The 14,001-nt window shown below is 38.1% G+C and overlaps 1 protein-coding gene across 1 annotated transcript in view; it reads left to right on the forward strand.

The window, feature by feature from the left end:
- The window catches only part of LOC146166799 (uncharacterized), a 36,216-nt gene that overhangs the window by 16,622 nt on the left and 5,593 nt on the right, over window positions 1-14,001 (forward strand). Inside the window, exons 12-22 of the mRNA XM_083384963.1 lie at window positions 476-630; window positions 1,781-1,935; window positions 4,662-4,895; window positions 6,008-6,145; window positions 7,102-7,263; window positions 7,980-8,224; window positions 9,292-9,429; window positions 10,031-10,175; window positions 11,582-11,768; window positions 12,380-12,674; window positions 13,652-13,859. Of these exons, the coding sequence (XP_083241089.1) occupies window positions 476-630; window positions 1,781-1,935; window positions 4,662-4,895; window positions 6,008-6,145; window positions 7,102-7,263; window positions 7,980-8,224; window positions 9,292-9,429; window positions 10,031-10,175; window positions 11,582-11,768; window positions 12,380-12,674; window positions 13,652-13,859 (2,062 nt within the window). The remainder of the gene's footprint in view (window positions 1-475; window positions 631-1,780; window positions 1,936-4,661; window positions 4,896-6,007; window positions 6,146-7,101; window positions 7,264-7,979; window positions 8,225-9,291; window positions 9,430-10,030; window positions 10,176-11,581; window positions 11,769-12,379; window positions 12,675-13,651; window positions 13,860-14,001) is intronic.

Genomic DNA, 14,001 nt, shown 5'->3' on the forward strand with positions numbered 1-14,001 from the left:
TAAGAAAAAAAATAGTTGTTTTATGAGATGTATTGGCTCGATTCTTTACAATTATGTCACAACGACACAGACTGAAGGACAATTGTTGCGTAAATAGCTGACGATTAAATTATTGAAAAAACAAGTTGGCGGGATCAAAATTCTCAGACTGCGCGCTGATAATATTTGGCGAGTATTATTTGTCCGGGCGAGTGCTGACTGGGATCGAATCCTAGTATTGGCATATTTTTTAAAAATAATATTTATTTTTTTGTTTTTTACATTCGACGTTTAGGCTTGTCAAGTCTTTGTTTTTAAGGAAAAATAATTTTGTTAATTTTTGGATTTCCTTTTCACCCTTTCAGAACGCTAAATATGGTATCGAATCCTAGCATCGCCCGATTGGCGAGTGCAAATTTTACATTAATAGCAACCCTGAAAAAGATGTATGTTGCCCAAGTATCATATGAGTATACAATTTATCGGAAATTTCTAGTGCGGAATACGAGTACGAGCTTGTGCTGCGAACCGACATGTACACGAACCGGCACACTCAGTGGTACTACTTCCGTCTGCAGAAGGCAAAGCCGGGACGAACCTACAAGCTCAACATCATCAACTTACTCAAGAAGGACAGCTTGTACAACTACGGTGCGTGTAAACTTGAACCTTGAGTGTAAATATACCAGGCAGTATTATGAGAATGCTTCACAATATTTTGACTTAGTTGCTTAATTCGAATGAATTCAAATAAACAAAGGTTACCAACACAAAACAAATATAAAGCTTAACTCACACCGCAACAAAAGTAGATGTTAACTGAAACAAAGTCGCGTCTGAAATGAGGGACGAATGAGAAACGTTTCTGCTCGAGGCAAAGCGCGCCACTAGGAGCAGTGTGTCACGTTTTTAAACTCACCAGGCGAGTACCAGACATTAAAGTCTTAAGAGGACAATCACCATTTCCTATTGTCGTCAGATGAATTGTTTAATAAAATAAAGCAATAAAAGTTTAACAGCTAATACGCGCACGGAACCTAGGACCCGGAAAAATCAGATGGCGACTCGATTCTAGGCACAAACATTTCACTTTAAATTCAATAGATTTTTTGAATGCTTGTGGCTGCAATCAACATTGAAACTTGTCGCAGTTAATTTAATTTTTTTATTTATTTCAACCACAAAAGTGTTTTAGTTACTATTACAACAGAATACTCAGCTAGCAATTAAAGACGATCTTAAAACATTTATATTTCGTCAGCAAAGGCATCGTCGGTAAATCTTAATTCGAATGAAGGTTACTGTTACGACTTAACTGAGAATTCAATATCCGTGGCGTTCCTTTCAAATGTACAAAAACTATGATTGGAATATTCTACAAAATATTCTTGTAAAACATTTGAGTCAGCTGATCTATATGATTTAGGGTACAGGGCCTGAACCTTTTTTTTAAGAAAGAACTTCTACTAATATATAAACTCTTACTCCCAGGCATAGTAATATGATTCAAAAACAGCTCCTCTGGTAATTGTAATTCTTTACCAATGTTTCAGCAACCTCTGCCAGCCGCCTTCTTCAGGGTGAATGACAACGAACGCTCGTAGTATAATATATGGAAAACTACACAAAGAAAATAATGCAAAAAATATCGAGCATCAACATGAGGAGAAAATAATTAGCGATAACGTTTTTCATCTTGTCCTTTAGCAAGTGCTTGTAGCATGCCGAGAGCATCACGCCTGTTTTGATGGGTAGGAGCTGTTTTTGACCCTTCTAATATGCTTCTAAAATCATTTTTAAGGTATGAAGCCTCTCGTGTACTCGGAACATCTCGCCAGCGAAAAGGGCCTGGGATGGCATCGGACTGGTGAAAATATAAAGTACAGCTCGTGGAACAACCAGACCAGGAACGCAATCCTCTCGCTCGACCTACAGTACTACTGCCTCGAGTTTGAGGTGGGTGATTGTTCGTTTTATCCTCGCTCTCAATTTTTTGGTTTGTTGTTTGACGCCTTTGGAGCCAGAAAGCCGGTTTTTATATTTGCGCCGAGGGCCCATAAAGATTATTTACTGGTTCGTCTACCTAAACGGGTCAATTCATTAGGACCTTAAGCGTAAACATTAGCCATCACATCAATTCGTGTTGTTAGCTTTTGATTCTAAGGCATCCATTGCAGTTGTAATTAAACAACCCAAAACAGTAAAATAGCATAATAACACTCTTTGTCAAGTCATATTGGTAAAAGAAGAAATTCATTTTTTTGAATTGTGCGCTCTATTTAACAACAATTGCACATGTTAAAACAATCGTTGATAAATTTATATTAGAACGCACCCGTAATCAGGTTACACGATTTGTGTTGGTCAGTACAGAAAAAAACGTAAAAATGCGGAATATTCTGATTGCCGCGTGTGCTACAATACTTTATAGTGCATCTGCAACGCGTCCACTTTGACTTGTATGCGCGTCGTGAACATAAGTATGTCGGACCGTTGTGGTATTTCAAGGGCGCTTTCGAGTGTTAATATCAAACAATTCACAAACCGCAATAACCAGAATATGTTTTGTTTTGTTTTCGTAAGGAATCCACGTATGCCGAACATTCCGGTGTGGTTAGTACTTGACGTTTTCGAGTTCCTGTTGTTTCCTCCCTATAAAAAAGAATATACCGAACAAACTGATAGCATCTTATCCTGAATCCTATGGCACCACATATTTTGCTGCAATTAAAGATGGCGTTAAAATATTCAGGTATTTTTATGGACAATAGTGCGTGGGTTGACATAAAAAAGCGTAGAAATATCACAACCCATCCAAAAGTATTGCTTTTACTGGTCGAAAGATAAACACGCTACACTATTTGTTTTTACCATTCTGAATATAATATGGTCAAAAGGATTAAAAAAACAAAAAAAGAAGAAAAATAGTTCGTTGCCTGATTAATTTAAACGATGATTCCTAAAACGCGGCCTAAAATTTTTTCTCCTTTTTTAAACACAGGCCTCGGTAAAGTTTTCACCCGAAATTATTGCAATCACACAGCGTTTTTCGAAAGTTTCAGCCTTATGCATTTGGCCCTAGCAAACCGATTTTTATATTTAAGGCCCACAAAGATTTTAAGGGTCCGTTTTCCTTGTCAGGTCAGTCAAAAATGAAATTATATAAGGGTCCGTTACCCTTATATAGGGGTCAGTAAAATTTAAGTTATTGAAGGGTCAGTAAAAATTAAGTTATTGCAGTCATACAGCGAATTTCTCGAACAAGTTTCTACAAATGCAAGAGTGTCAGCCTTGTGTGATAAACGACGATCTCTTCCGATTAAGTTGCGTCTCGCATAAAGGCAATCGACGGGCCTAAGATATGTGGAGTGGTCGCGACCCCGCCCCACGATATCCATCCATCCATTACGTCACCATCCGGAGAATCGTCACGCCTCGCCGAATGTGCAGTGAAGCGATTCCACTCAGTCGGTCCTTAACCCTGGTCCAATCACCACTCAGAGTCTCTTACACTTTGTCGCGAGCGCCTCTCTTTCAAATGTCAACCTCTTTCCGACAAATTCTAACGTCTCTCTGACAAGTGTCAGCTTCTCTCTGTGACATAGAGATGTCAATTCGCGCAAATAAGTTCAAGTCCCACTGCAATAGACTGTTATCATATATAAAACATGTTTAAAAATAGTTGTATAGGGGATGACTTTTATCGTGATCTATCTAGCCAAACTGTAATTTGAATATGGCGTTTATACTTTTGATGTGTATTTCTAATCGATATAAAACATGCAATGTTACTCACAGAGACTTTGTGCTAAAAATGCCAACAAAACAGAAAAAAAAATTGATAATAAATTTTTGGCAATTTCAATTTTAAAGTTGGCATTTGCTCGGGTAAAGGAGTGGTGAGTTTGCTTGGGTAAAGGAATGGTGTCCGACCCATGTGCACAACTTACAACTAAACCATATTGTTTTAACTAAACATAGCCCGCTTGTAAAAAGTAACAATTATTATAGTCCCCAAACCGAAAAAGAATTAAATAATTAGTAGCGAAGCTCGCAAATTAAATCATTAACTATTTCTTGAGTTACTTAACTACGCAAGTCTAATTTTAATGTAAAGCATAGAACATCATAAAAACAGAAAGAACACGAAACGAAACCATTACAATCACTACAAAAAGTTAAATATTAAATTAAAGATCGCCCCCCCTAAGAATTAGTTTCTTCCCCGGTTAAGAACCACTGCTCTAGTGAATTATATAGGTTGTAACAAGCCAGGCAAAATACTGCTCAAAAAAGTTGGTAGCAAAATAGGAAACAAGATGTAAATTATTATCTGCTTGTGCAAGGTATGCATTACATTTCTCGGTATGTGGCTCTATATAGATTTTACCTGCTACGTGCTGTTGCATGTCAGGAGGTTGGAAATCACGCTTTTCAAGTGATCTAATTAAGAAGCTTCAGAGTTCGAAATGATTTAATTTACTCACAAAACACCTTACCGTATACAACAACACCACTTTGTAACGCTTATTTATTGACGGTATGAAAAAGTCTCAGAAACTGATGTGAAACGGTAAAAAAAACTTTCGTATCACGTCATGCTAAATGAGCTACAGGATCTAATTTATTCAAGTGTAAACTTTTTTTTAAGTTTCTAAACAATCCTCGCCATCTTTTCGCAGGTCACGTTCGATTGGGAAGGAGTGGAAGACGACACGGTCTATCTCGCCCACTGCTACCCGTACACCTACAGCGACCTCCGGCGGCACCTCGACCAGATGATGTCCGACCACGAGGTGGCGCGGCACGTGAAGAAGGAGGTGCTGTGCGAGACGACTGCCGGCAACGCCTGCTTTCTGCTCACCATTACCGAGTTTCCTGACAAGGAGAAGGACAAATACAAGGACTTCCATCAGGTCATATATTACGTCGCTGCGTTTAACAGAAGACCGTATATGAGCTGTTTGTCTGTGGTTTTCGTTTGATGTAATGCGAAGGTATAAATCTGGAATCTTAGATTAAATACACTCAAAGAGATGGCTTGACTTGACCAACGAGGATGTGGTTTTTCAACAACGCGGGACCGTATGGCCTGAGGTCGTGAGTTCGAACCTCACTTCACTCTAGTTGTTTTTCTGGCCCGCCTTGCCTGCATTATTTATTTATCGACAGATTAGGAGAATCTGCGATGGCTTTCGGTGTACTATAGATACGTAAGCCGTAATCATTGGTCAAAAGTAGCTTCAAAAGGGGTTGTTCACAACAGTTGAACACATGCGTGTATTTATCATAGAGTTACTCTTTTCTATGTTGATTATTATTTGTATGAATTAAACACACACATATGGGGGGGCGTGCACATTCAGTAAGCTAACACAGCGAGGAAAAAAGGGGTTAACATTTCTGGGACTCAGAAATAGTGACTTAGTTAAACACGGCCAGATACTTCAATGTAACAAAACTGATTTTCGATATAACAAAAATCAACGCCAAATAGACACTTTTTGCCTTTAATGCTTTATTTTATTTTAAAATATATCCGTTAAAGCAGTGCTTTCCAACCAGTAGATGTGATTTTTCACAATAACGGTTTTAGTACGTAGTCGTACGTCGGTAGTAAAGATGCTGGTTTTATGTAACTGTTAATCTTATTTCCAACTATTTGCATTTTAAATTATTGCTAAACAATTCGGTCATATCTCATTGTGGGTCGCACAATAAAACTTGCAATAAAAGTGGGTCGCAAACTGAAAAAGGTTGGGAAGCACTGCGTTAGAGTGTGTCCTCATCTAAAATGATCCTCCCCGTTCTATTGTCATGTATGTTGTATACACCTACACCTCATAAATCCTCTACAAAAAGTATGATCTGTTTTCGAAAGCCGTTAAAACTATTCTGTCTTATGTATAGTTGGTTGAAAAATATAGATATGCTCTTGCTCTATTCTCAGCAAACAATAAAATTGTCTAAAACGAGCTTTTTTTGTATTTACAGCTTGTTAAAATGTATCTAATTATGTTACTTTCAGGAAAAGCAAGGCGTTGTACTCACGGCGCGTGTTCATCCAGGCGAGACGCAAGCAAGTTGGATGATGAAGGGAGTTCTCGACTTTCTCACATCCAATCAACCGAACGCACGCAAACTGAGGCAGAAATATGTTTTCAAGGTTGGAGATTGCTGTTTAGCTTTTAGTAACCTTTTTTGGCTTGTGGCACCCTACAGAAATTTTAAATAGTTTGCGGCACCTTTGCTCGTGTTTTTGCTGAGTGGTTAACTGAAACGTTACAATAAACGATATTGAAACAGCACAATAACTGTGATTGAAAAAACTTTTTTGGGGGGCACTTTTATCCTTTAGAAAAAAATGTATCAAGAAGCATACAAACAGAGCAAAAATTCTAAAAAGTTTCGAAATATCTCTAGTCACCCTTTAGCGTTCAAAATGGCACCATGTAGTGCCGCGGCACCTCGGTTGAGAACCACTAACCTAATTAGTCGTCAACCAACAGTCCTTTGTAAAATTGTTCTTCCTGCAAATATTTTTTTTATCAATGTACCGACGTTTCTAAAACCTATACGGGAAATTTTCATCGGGCAACGTCGTGTATAAATTAATACAAAGTCTGTATAACTGATATAATAACTGGCAGCAACAGCATATTAACAGTCCTTTGCGCGTTATTTATCCAGTTTGTACTATAGAACACAACATCCACCTACAAATTTCGATTAAAAATATATATTGTAAGATAAAGGATGTTTTAGGGTCGCTTTATTCTGTTTCAGGGTCATTTTTTTATCTATTGAGTGATGATATATTTTAGATACACTTTAGGCAGTGTTTCTTAATCTTTTTTCCCCGCGACAGAAATAATAAGCGTATATATATAACAGAGAAACTTTGCCGACCCAATTCTCTTTACTGAACTTTTAGTAAGCGTATGAAACATAAAAATAAAAGCATTAATAATCCTAATGTTAAAATGCTTTCACTATTTTTCCAAACTTTAAGGAAATCCTTTCAAAAACAATGTTAATCAATACATCTATATAAAACTATTACAGTGGGCGGCGCAACGAAATCAAACGGCGGCACAAATTGAAATATATATTTACTTTAAGATCGTGCCAATGCTGAACCCTGACGGGGTTATCGTGGGGAACTACCGGACATCGCTGGCCGCCCGCGACTTGAACAGAAACTATCGCCATCCACGACAAAGCACCTTCCCCACTATCTGGCACACAAAACAGATGGTGGACCAGTTCAACAAAGACCACCCGGTAAAACGCTATCGTTTGTGTTGCACTTTTTTGTTGTTGTTGTTAAATCGGTTGCTTGTAAAACTGATAGTGTGTTAAGTATGGCGGCGGAGTCGGTTAAAAATAACCCCAGTCCGGCTCCCAACGTGCGATTTCGCCGAATCCCGAGTCTGGCTTTAAATCTACATCAATTTAAGACAAACTGACTTCGAATCCCTGGTTACATGTATAAAACTTAGGGCGCTACGTGCATTTATTGTTATGTACACATAACTAGGCACGTCCGATTTTTGCAAAGGCATGTTTTATGTAAGTCAATTTAATGTTTCTGGATTTTACATTTTGCATCAATAGTAGGTAATTTAATTAGTAAATCGTAGGCATATATGGTGTAGGAAAAATAGTAAACCGTTATAAAAAGTATTTCAAGTTGCGTGAACATATTTAATAAATTGTTGACCACTTTATTGAAAATACTTTGTTGAAATATCAAGCAACGTCACTATTTTCTGTATAAAATTTGTTATCAATTGTACGCCCTACGTCATCTCCGTATAGCCGCGTTTTTTGCTTTCGAACCTGAAATATACAAATCATCATATTTCTGCATCACAATTGTCATAGAGTTAGACCTAAGAATGCCACATCAATTTTAACAGATAAACCAAAAAATTGTCATATAACCATTTAATGTCGGTAATAAACATTAGAAAAAAAAATTTCGTTTTATTACAAAGATCATCCTGTACTGCGACCTACACGGCCACAGCCGCAAGCATATGGTCTTCATGTACGGCTGCGAGCGCAAGGCCCTGCTGGGGAAACTCCCCAAGAGGGGACGCCCCTCCGAGCGGGAACCCGGCGCCGGGGAACCAGCCGGGGGCGACCCCGTACTGGAGAAGCGCGACGGCCTGGACGGGGCCAAGAACTTTGTTGAAGAACGGCTATTTCCTTGGCTCATGTACAGACTTGCACCTACAAGGTAAGTTTCGGTTTCAATTCTGTTAGTTTTAGTAAGATGTTTAGAATATTTTTACCAATTTACCTCCTGCAAAATGGTAGTCTGCCTTTGTAAATAGAGATTTTGCTTTCCTGATTTTAACCGGTGTATCGAACTTTTTTAATTATTAATGGGTATATAAACATATTTGTTAAAGTTAATAATGTATAATGGAGATTGGTAAAGTTGCAAAACTCGCTATTTTTGTTAAAAAAATTGCACCGTTTACCAATAACAAAACTTTCCACTTTAAAACGTCGTAAATCACATTATTATCTGGAATGGAGTTCTAGACCAGGGTTCACAAACTAGGCCCCACGGGCCAAATTCAGCCAACATACTTAATTTTACCGACCTGCGGCATATTTCCTTAATTGAAATAATGTCTATATATTTCAAATGTTTTTGGATGCAATTCCAAACAAAATTTTAATAAAATTTCAAAATGATTGACTTTTTATTCACGCTCACTACAGCTTTGGTGGGTAGTGATTTTTATTTCCTTCATTTAACAATATTCGAGTTAATAAAGTTAACTCAAAATGTTGTGTCCGGCCTGCGGTCGTTAATCCTTACAGTTATTCGGCCGGCGATCGTCATACCTTTCAATCATTTATACACGGCAATACATACAGAAAGGCTTGAATACGTAAACATGGAAAGCTCGAAAACCTAATTTTCTGATTTTAGAAATATGTTTCGAAGTATGGGATTAGTAAATACTCACCAGGACAAATTAGACTGGAATACATTGGCCAACAACCAAGGGAGCCGCTTCTAACACTCAAGGGTGCCAGGCCGGTCCTTTATTAGAAAAACTTTGGTGGCCTCTGATCTAGGCGATTAATTAATCGCCAAAGTCGAGTTAGGCAAAAATACTATACAATACTGGCACGGGATTGGTTACCTCTGCGCTAAACTATAAATTATTGTCATATCTGAATTAAGCAAAAGGCCATGCTGAGCATACAATACTGGCACGGGTGCATCTGTAGAGGTTCTTGTCGATCTCAAACCTTTTCCACAATCAGCTGTATTTCGCCTTACAGGTTCTCCTTCCACTGCACCAAGTTCGCGGTTCGTCGTAGCAAGGAGTCGACGGGTCGAGTTGTGATGTTCAGGCAGATGGGAATCCTCAACAGCTTTACTATGGAGGCTTCCTTCTCGGGAACCAAGTTCAACAAAGAGTAAGCGCTGTCATTTGGAAACCCTTGAATGTGCGGTTTAACACACTGTGGCCTGTTTAGCCAGAAATCGCCAAACTGCTGGCCCGCCACTTTAAATTATCCAACCAGCCTCGTGTTTTCTTAGTGATCTCAAAATACGGTTAACAAACCAAATCAAGGGATTTATATAAAGCTCATTTTAAAGTTTGGATAATATTTTTTAATGTTTTCGTTGTTTAATTATATTCAAGACAATGATTTAAAAAAAAATTCAAATCCGACCCGCAATCTTTAATCTTTACAGTAATCCGGCCTGCGATCACCAATTCTTACAGTTATCCGGCCTTTTATGAAACAGACCACTGGTTATCAGTCTCTCGCCAACAAATAGTATAATTTCCGTTTCCCATTGTTTAAGGGAATTCTTTTGTGGGACGTTTACGGAGTCTATCCCATTTCTAAAACGAAAGCAAATTACAAAATCACAACAAAAAATCAATCACTGTCTCCATATTTTCCGCATTGCGCAAATATGTTTGATGCTGGCCCCTCTGCTTGATTTAAATCAAGTTAAAATCGAAATTGCAATCTAATAATCGTTCTTCTTCACCTATACCTGCAGCAAAGGCCGTCATTTCAACATCGACGACTTTCAACTCGTGGGACGCAAGCTGTGCGAGTGCGTACTCGAATACTCGCGCGTACTCGACGACCCGGCCGCCAAGTCACGTGCCATTTTCGAGATGACGCGCGAGGTCGCACAGAAGGTGAGTTTGTGACGTCATCAGCAGATCTCGTTCGCCGAATTGCGCTGTGACGTAATCTACCTGCCTCAACAGTCACAGTAACTGGAGTCTGTATCAGTGAATTCCAAACTGTGTGCAGCGGCACCTCGAGAAATTACCAAGTGTGCCCCGAAACTTTTTATGATTTCGGAAAAGAGAGTATTTGTATTACCAATAGGCATACAGACTTAAATACGCATTATTCATTACAAATTATTAACTTTGAGACATTATAGTTTGTTGTGTGTTAAGGGCGATTGTAAAATTACTCTATTGTTTGGAACACAATACACGTTTTTTTTTAGTAACTTCAATAAAAATATAAAAGCCATAATATTTAATAAAAGCGACATTTCGCAATTTAAAATCACTTGATTTTTACACTGATGGTGGCATGAGTTATTGCTGAAACGTCTGTAAATTGCGAAATGTCGCTTTTTTCAAATATTATGGCTTTTATATTTTTATTGAAGTTACTCTACTGTTGTTCTGTTAAAAGTGTGCCGCGAAATTGTTAGATTTTTGTAGAAAAAAGTTTGGGAGCCACTGTAGCTCGTTAGTCACAATACAGGAAGTCATTGCACTTTCGAGAATCTGACTTAATATGTCCAATTAGGGATCGCCGATACTTGACCCTTTACTTGGATACCGATACCCAATATTTTAGACAAAAGTTATCGCGATCCGATACCACATGACGTCATTATTATGCTCAAACAAAAATGCTCGAACGATAACTTGAAACGTTCAAAGATCATTTTTCTGAGGCTAATAGGCCAAAGTTTGCGTTTAAGTTTGATTACCGTCAGTTGGTAACCAACTATATTTTGATGAAGTTACCTTTCAAAGTAAAAAAAAATGCTACATTGCATTGTAAATCATTGCTAAAATACCTATATTGGTATATATTGGTATCAATGGCACCAATACCACCCCAGTATCGGGCGAGTACCGATACTTTCAGTCAGGATCGGGTATCGACTCCAATCCGATATTGCACCTAGGTCCAATTAAGACAGAACGGTGTGAAGTTAAACACTTAAACCATTTAAAATGAAAGATCGTATATTTATCCTAAAATGATATGTTTATAGTTGTTATTATAGTAGAATACTCAGCAAAGCCATTTATTTGAAAGACACAAATCTGGCCGGATCATTTTGCGACCGAGACCAATTCATACACTAAAGTGGTTAAAATGCACTACAATCAAGTCCAAGACCTAATTCTTTACAACACTTGTGATTGCATGACGCAAAGTTTTTGTTTTTTCACCATCCGGTTGCTACGTCGCAACATTCCCAATATGGTTTTCCTCGGGTTTTTAAACTTTGAGTTATACTGTTATTTCCTATATGTGTACAATGTGCATTGTACTCGCGTTGCAGATATTGCTCTCTCGTAATCCCGCCACTACCTCGGCCCTCGTTCTGCCCAACAACATCAACAACAACAACAAAAATAAAGCGACCTCTGGTGCTGCTGCTTCCAAAACCAACAACAACAACAACAACAATAACAAGTCGGCCGAAAAGCCTGCGCCTGCCGCAACCAAATCAAATCCCGCTGGTGCTGGTGAGTATGCGAATATTGGATGTTTTTGATTCAGTTCTGGTTGCGTTAATCGGGCTTGAACACAACGAATCACGCGTCTTTTCCATGTTCTTAAACTGAGGTCCATGGACCCCTTGGGGGGTACGCGAACTAACTTTAGGGGTTCCATGAAGCCCTAATTGAAATATTAGTGCATATTTGAAAAGCAATTGTTTTTTTGGAGAAAAGAAATTTTTAAGAAAAGTGTTGAATTAAAAATAAAACGTTTTTTGCACTGAATTTATATTGAGACTCCATTGCGCTTTCACTTTTTTTGGGGACCTGAAACAGCAGATTTTTTAAGTCTATTTGTATTGTGAGATCAATTTTTGCCGTCTTCTTTAAAATTCCTTGCCAACACTGGTTCACGCAAAGCAAAAATATTTTTAGATGTCTGTGGTAAAAAAGTTTTAAGAACCCTGGTCTATTCATATGTGTGATGTAACAATAATTTCGCGCTCTTTCAATTTAAAAAGTCGTCAGTTTAAACACGATTTGGTATCTTACTTTAGCGATCTGAACTGTCAAAATGATTCTGATTGGCACGCAATACTTTCGTCTTCATTTAAATTTCCCTATTTTTTTTCTTCTAGTCCCACGCCTCCCCTTAAAAACAAACGCCACTGTTACGTCACGGCCGCCAAAAGCAGCCCCTGGTGTTCCCCAAGTTGACGAACCCGAGTTCAACTCGCCTACCGATTCGAATTTGCCCCCGAGTCAAAACGATGACGTCGATTTACCGCAAGCGACGTCCCCCGACACAGATGACGTAAACGATGACGACAACACGACCGATGACGTCGCAAACGGTGACGTCACGGAAACGGACATGAGCTGCTTTCAGTTCTTGCAGCAGCTGAACTTGCAACAGCTGGAGGTGGAATCGGAGTGAGTAGAGTGTGTTCCTTGTTTGTCTTAGGCCGATAATAGGTTCTTTTTCCAAGAAGTACAAGGTAGAGTTGCCTAAAGTTCGTAAACAAGGTATACCTTTGTTATACTATATTAAATACAAAGTTTGCATTCCAATAACCATGTTTTATTTAATTATAAACTTTTGTTAGTTTATCTTATTATTATTGAATTCGCTATTTATTCAGTTGCTTGTTTTTCAAATAACGATTTTGCTGTCAATACCGATTTATCATTTATTATCGTTTTATCATTCAGTATCGATTTGGAATTCAATATGTATTTTTTTTTATAAAATATCGATTAATCATCTAATATCAATTTTTTGTTCCAAATTCACACTTTATAACTCAATAATCCACATATTATCCTCTCGTTAAGACCGAGTTTGGAAAGCAAAAACGACTTTATACCAGAGCTATTCAGGAATATCAAGTTATCGTTTAATGTTTATTTTATATTCAAATTCCTTTTTTATCGTTCGATATAACTAGTTTTCATTCAATATTCATTTCAAATTCAAAATCATTTTTTTTTATTGTTTGGATTTAGACTGAGATCAGAAAAAAACAGCGACCTTATACGTTTTTTCACTTTTAATATCGATTTCATATTCACATTCCCTATTTTTTCGTTCGTATCAAGCTGAAAAGTAACAACGACTCAAAACTTTACACGTTTTTACATTCAATATCGATTAATCATTTAATATCGGTTTCATATTTAAATTCCTCTTTTATCCTTCATATCAAGTCGGAAAGCAATAGCGAACTTCATACATTTTTTACATTCAATATCGATTTATCATTTAATATCGATTTCACATTCATATTCTTCTTTCTATTATTCAGGTCAAGTTCGGAAAGCAACAGCGAACTTCATACATTTTGTACATTCAATATCGATTTATCATTTAATATCGATTTCACATTCATATTCCTCTTTCTATTATTCAGGTCAAGTTCGGAAAGCAACAGCGACTCGGAACCCGAGCTGCCACGCGAGGCGTCCTCGTCCGGTGGGAAAACGCGTGCGTCACAAGGCGGAAGTGGCGGACGCAAGAAGAAGCGCAAGAAGCGACAGCAGCAGCGCGTCAAGGCGATCTCGGCACCGTCCAACGTGCAGGCGGCCAGCATACAGCAGAGGAAAAATGCGGAGGAACAGGCCGCCAAAGAGGCGCTGAGCAAGCCGAAGGTAAGTTGTGAAAATTTATTGTTGGATCGTGTCACATACTGGTCGTTTTTTCTTTGCTGAAAGACAATTGGTATAATAGAGGTACGGCGAGAATTTTTCTTTCTTATGAATG

Source organism: Ascidiella aspersa, chromosome 1, assembly GCF_963924565.1.
Source record: "Ascidiella aspersa chromosome 1, kaAscAspe10.2, whole genome shotgun sequence".
Lineage (NCBI taxonomy): Eukaryota > Metazoa > Chordata > Ascidiacea > Phlebobranchia > Ascidiidae > Ascidiella > Ascidiella aspersa.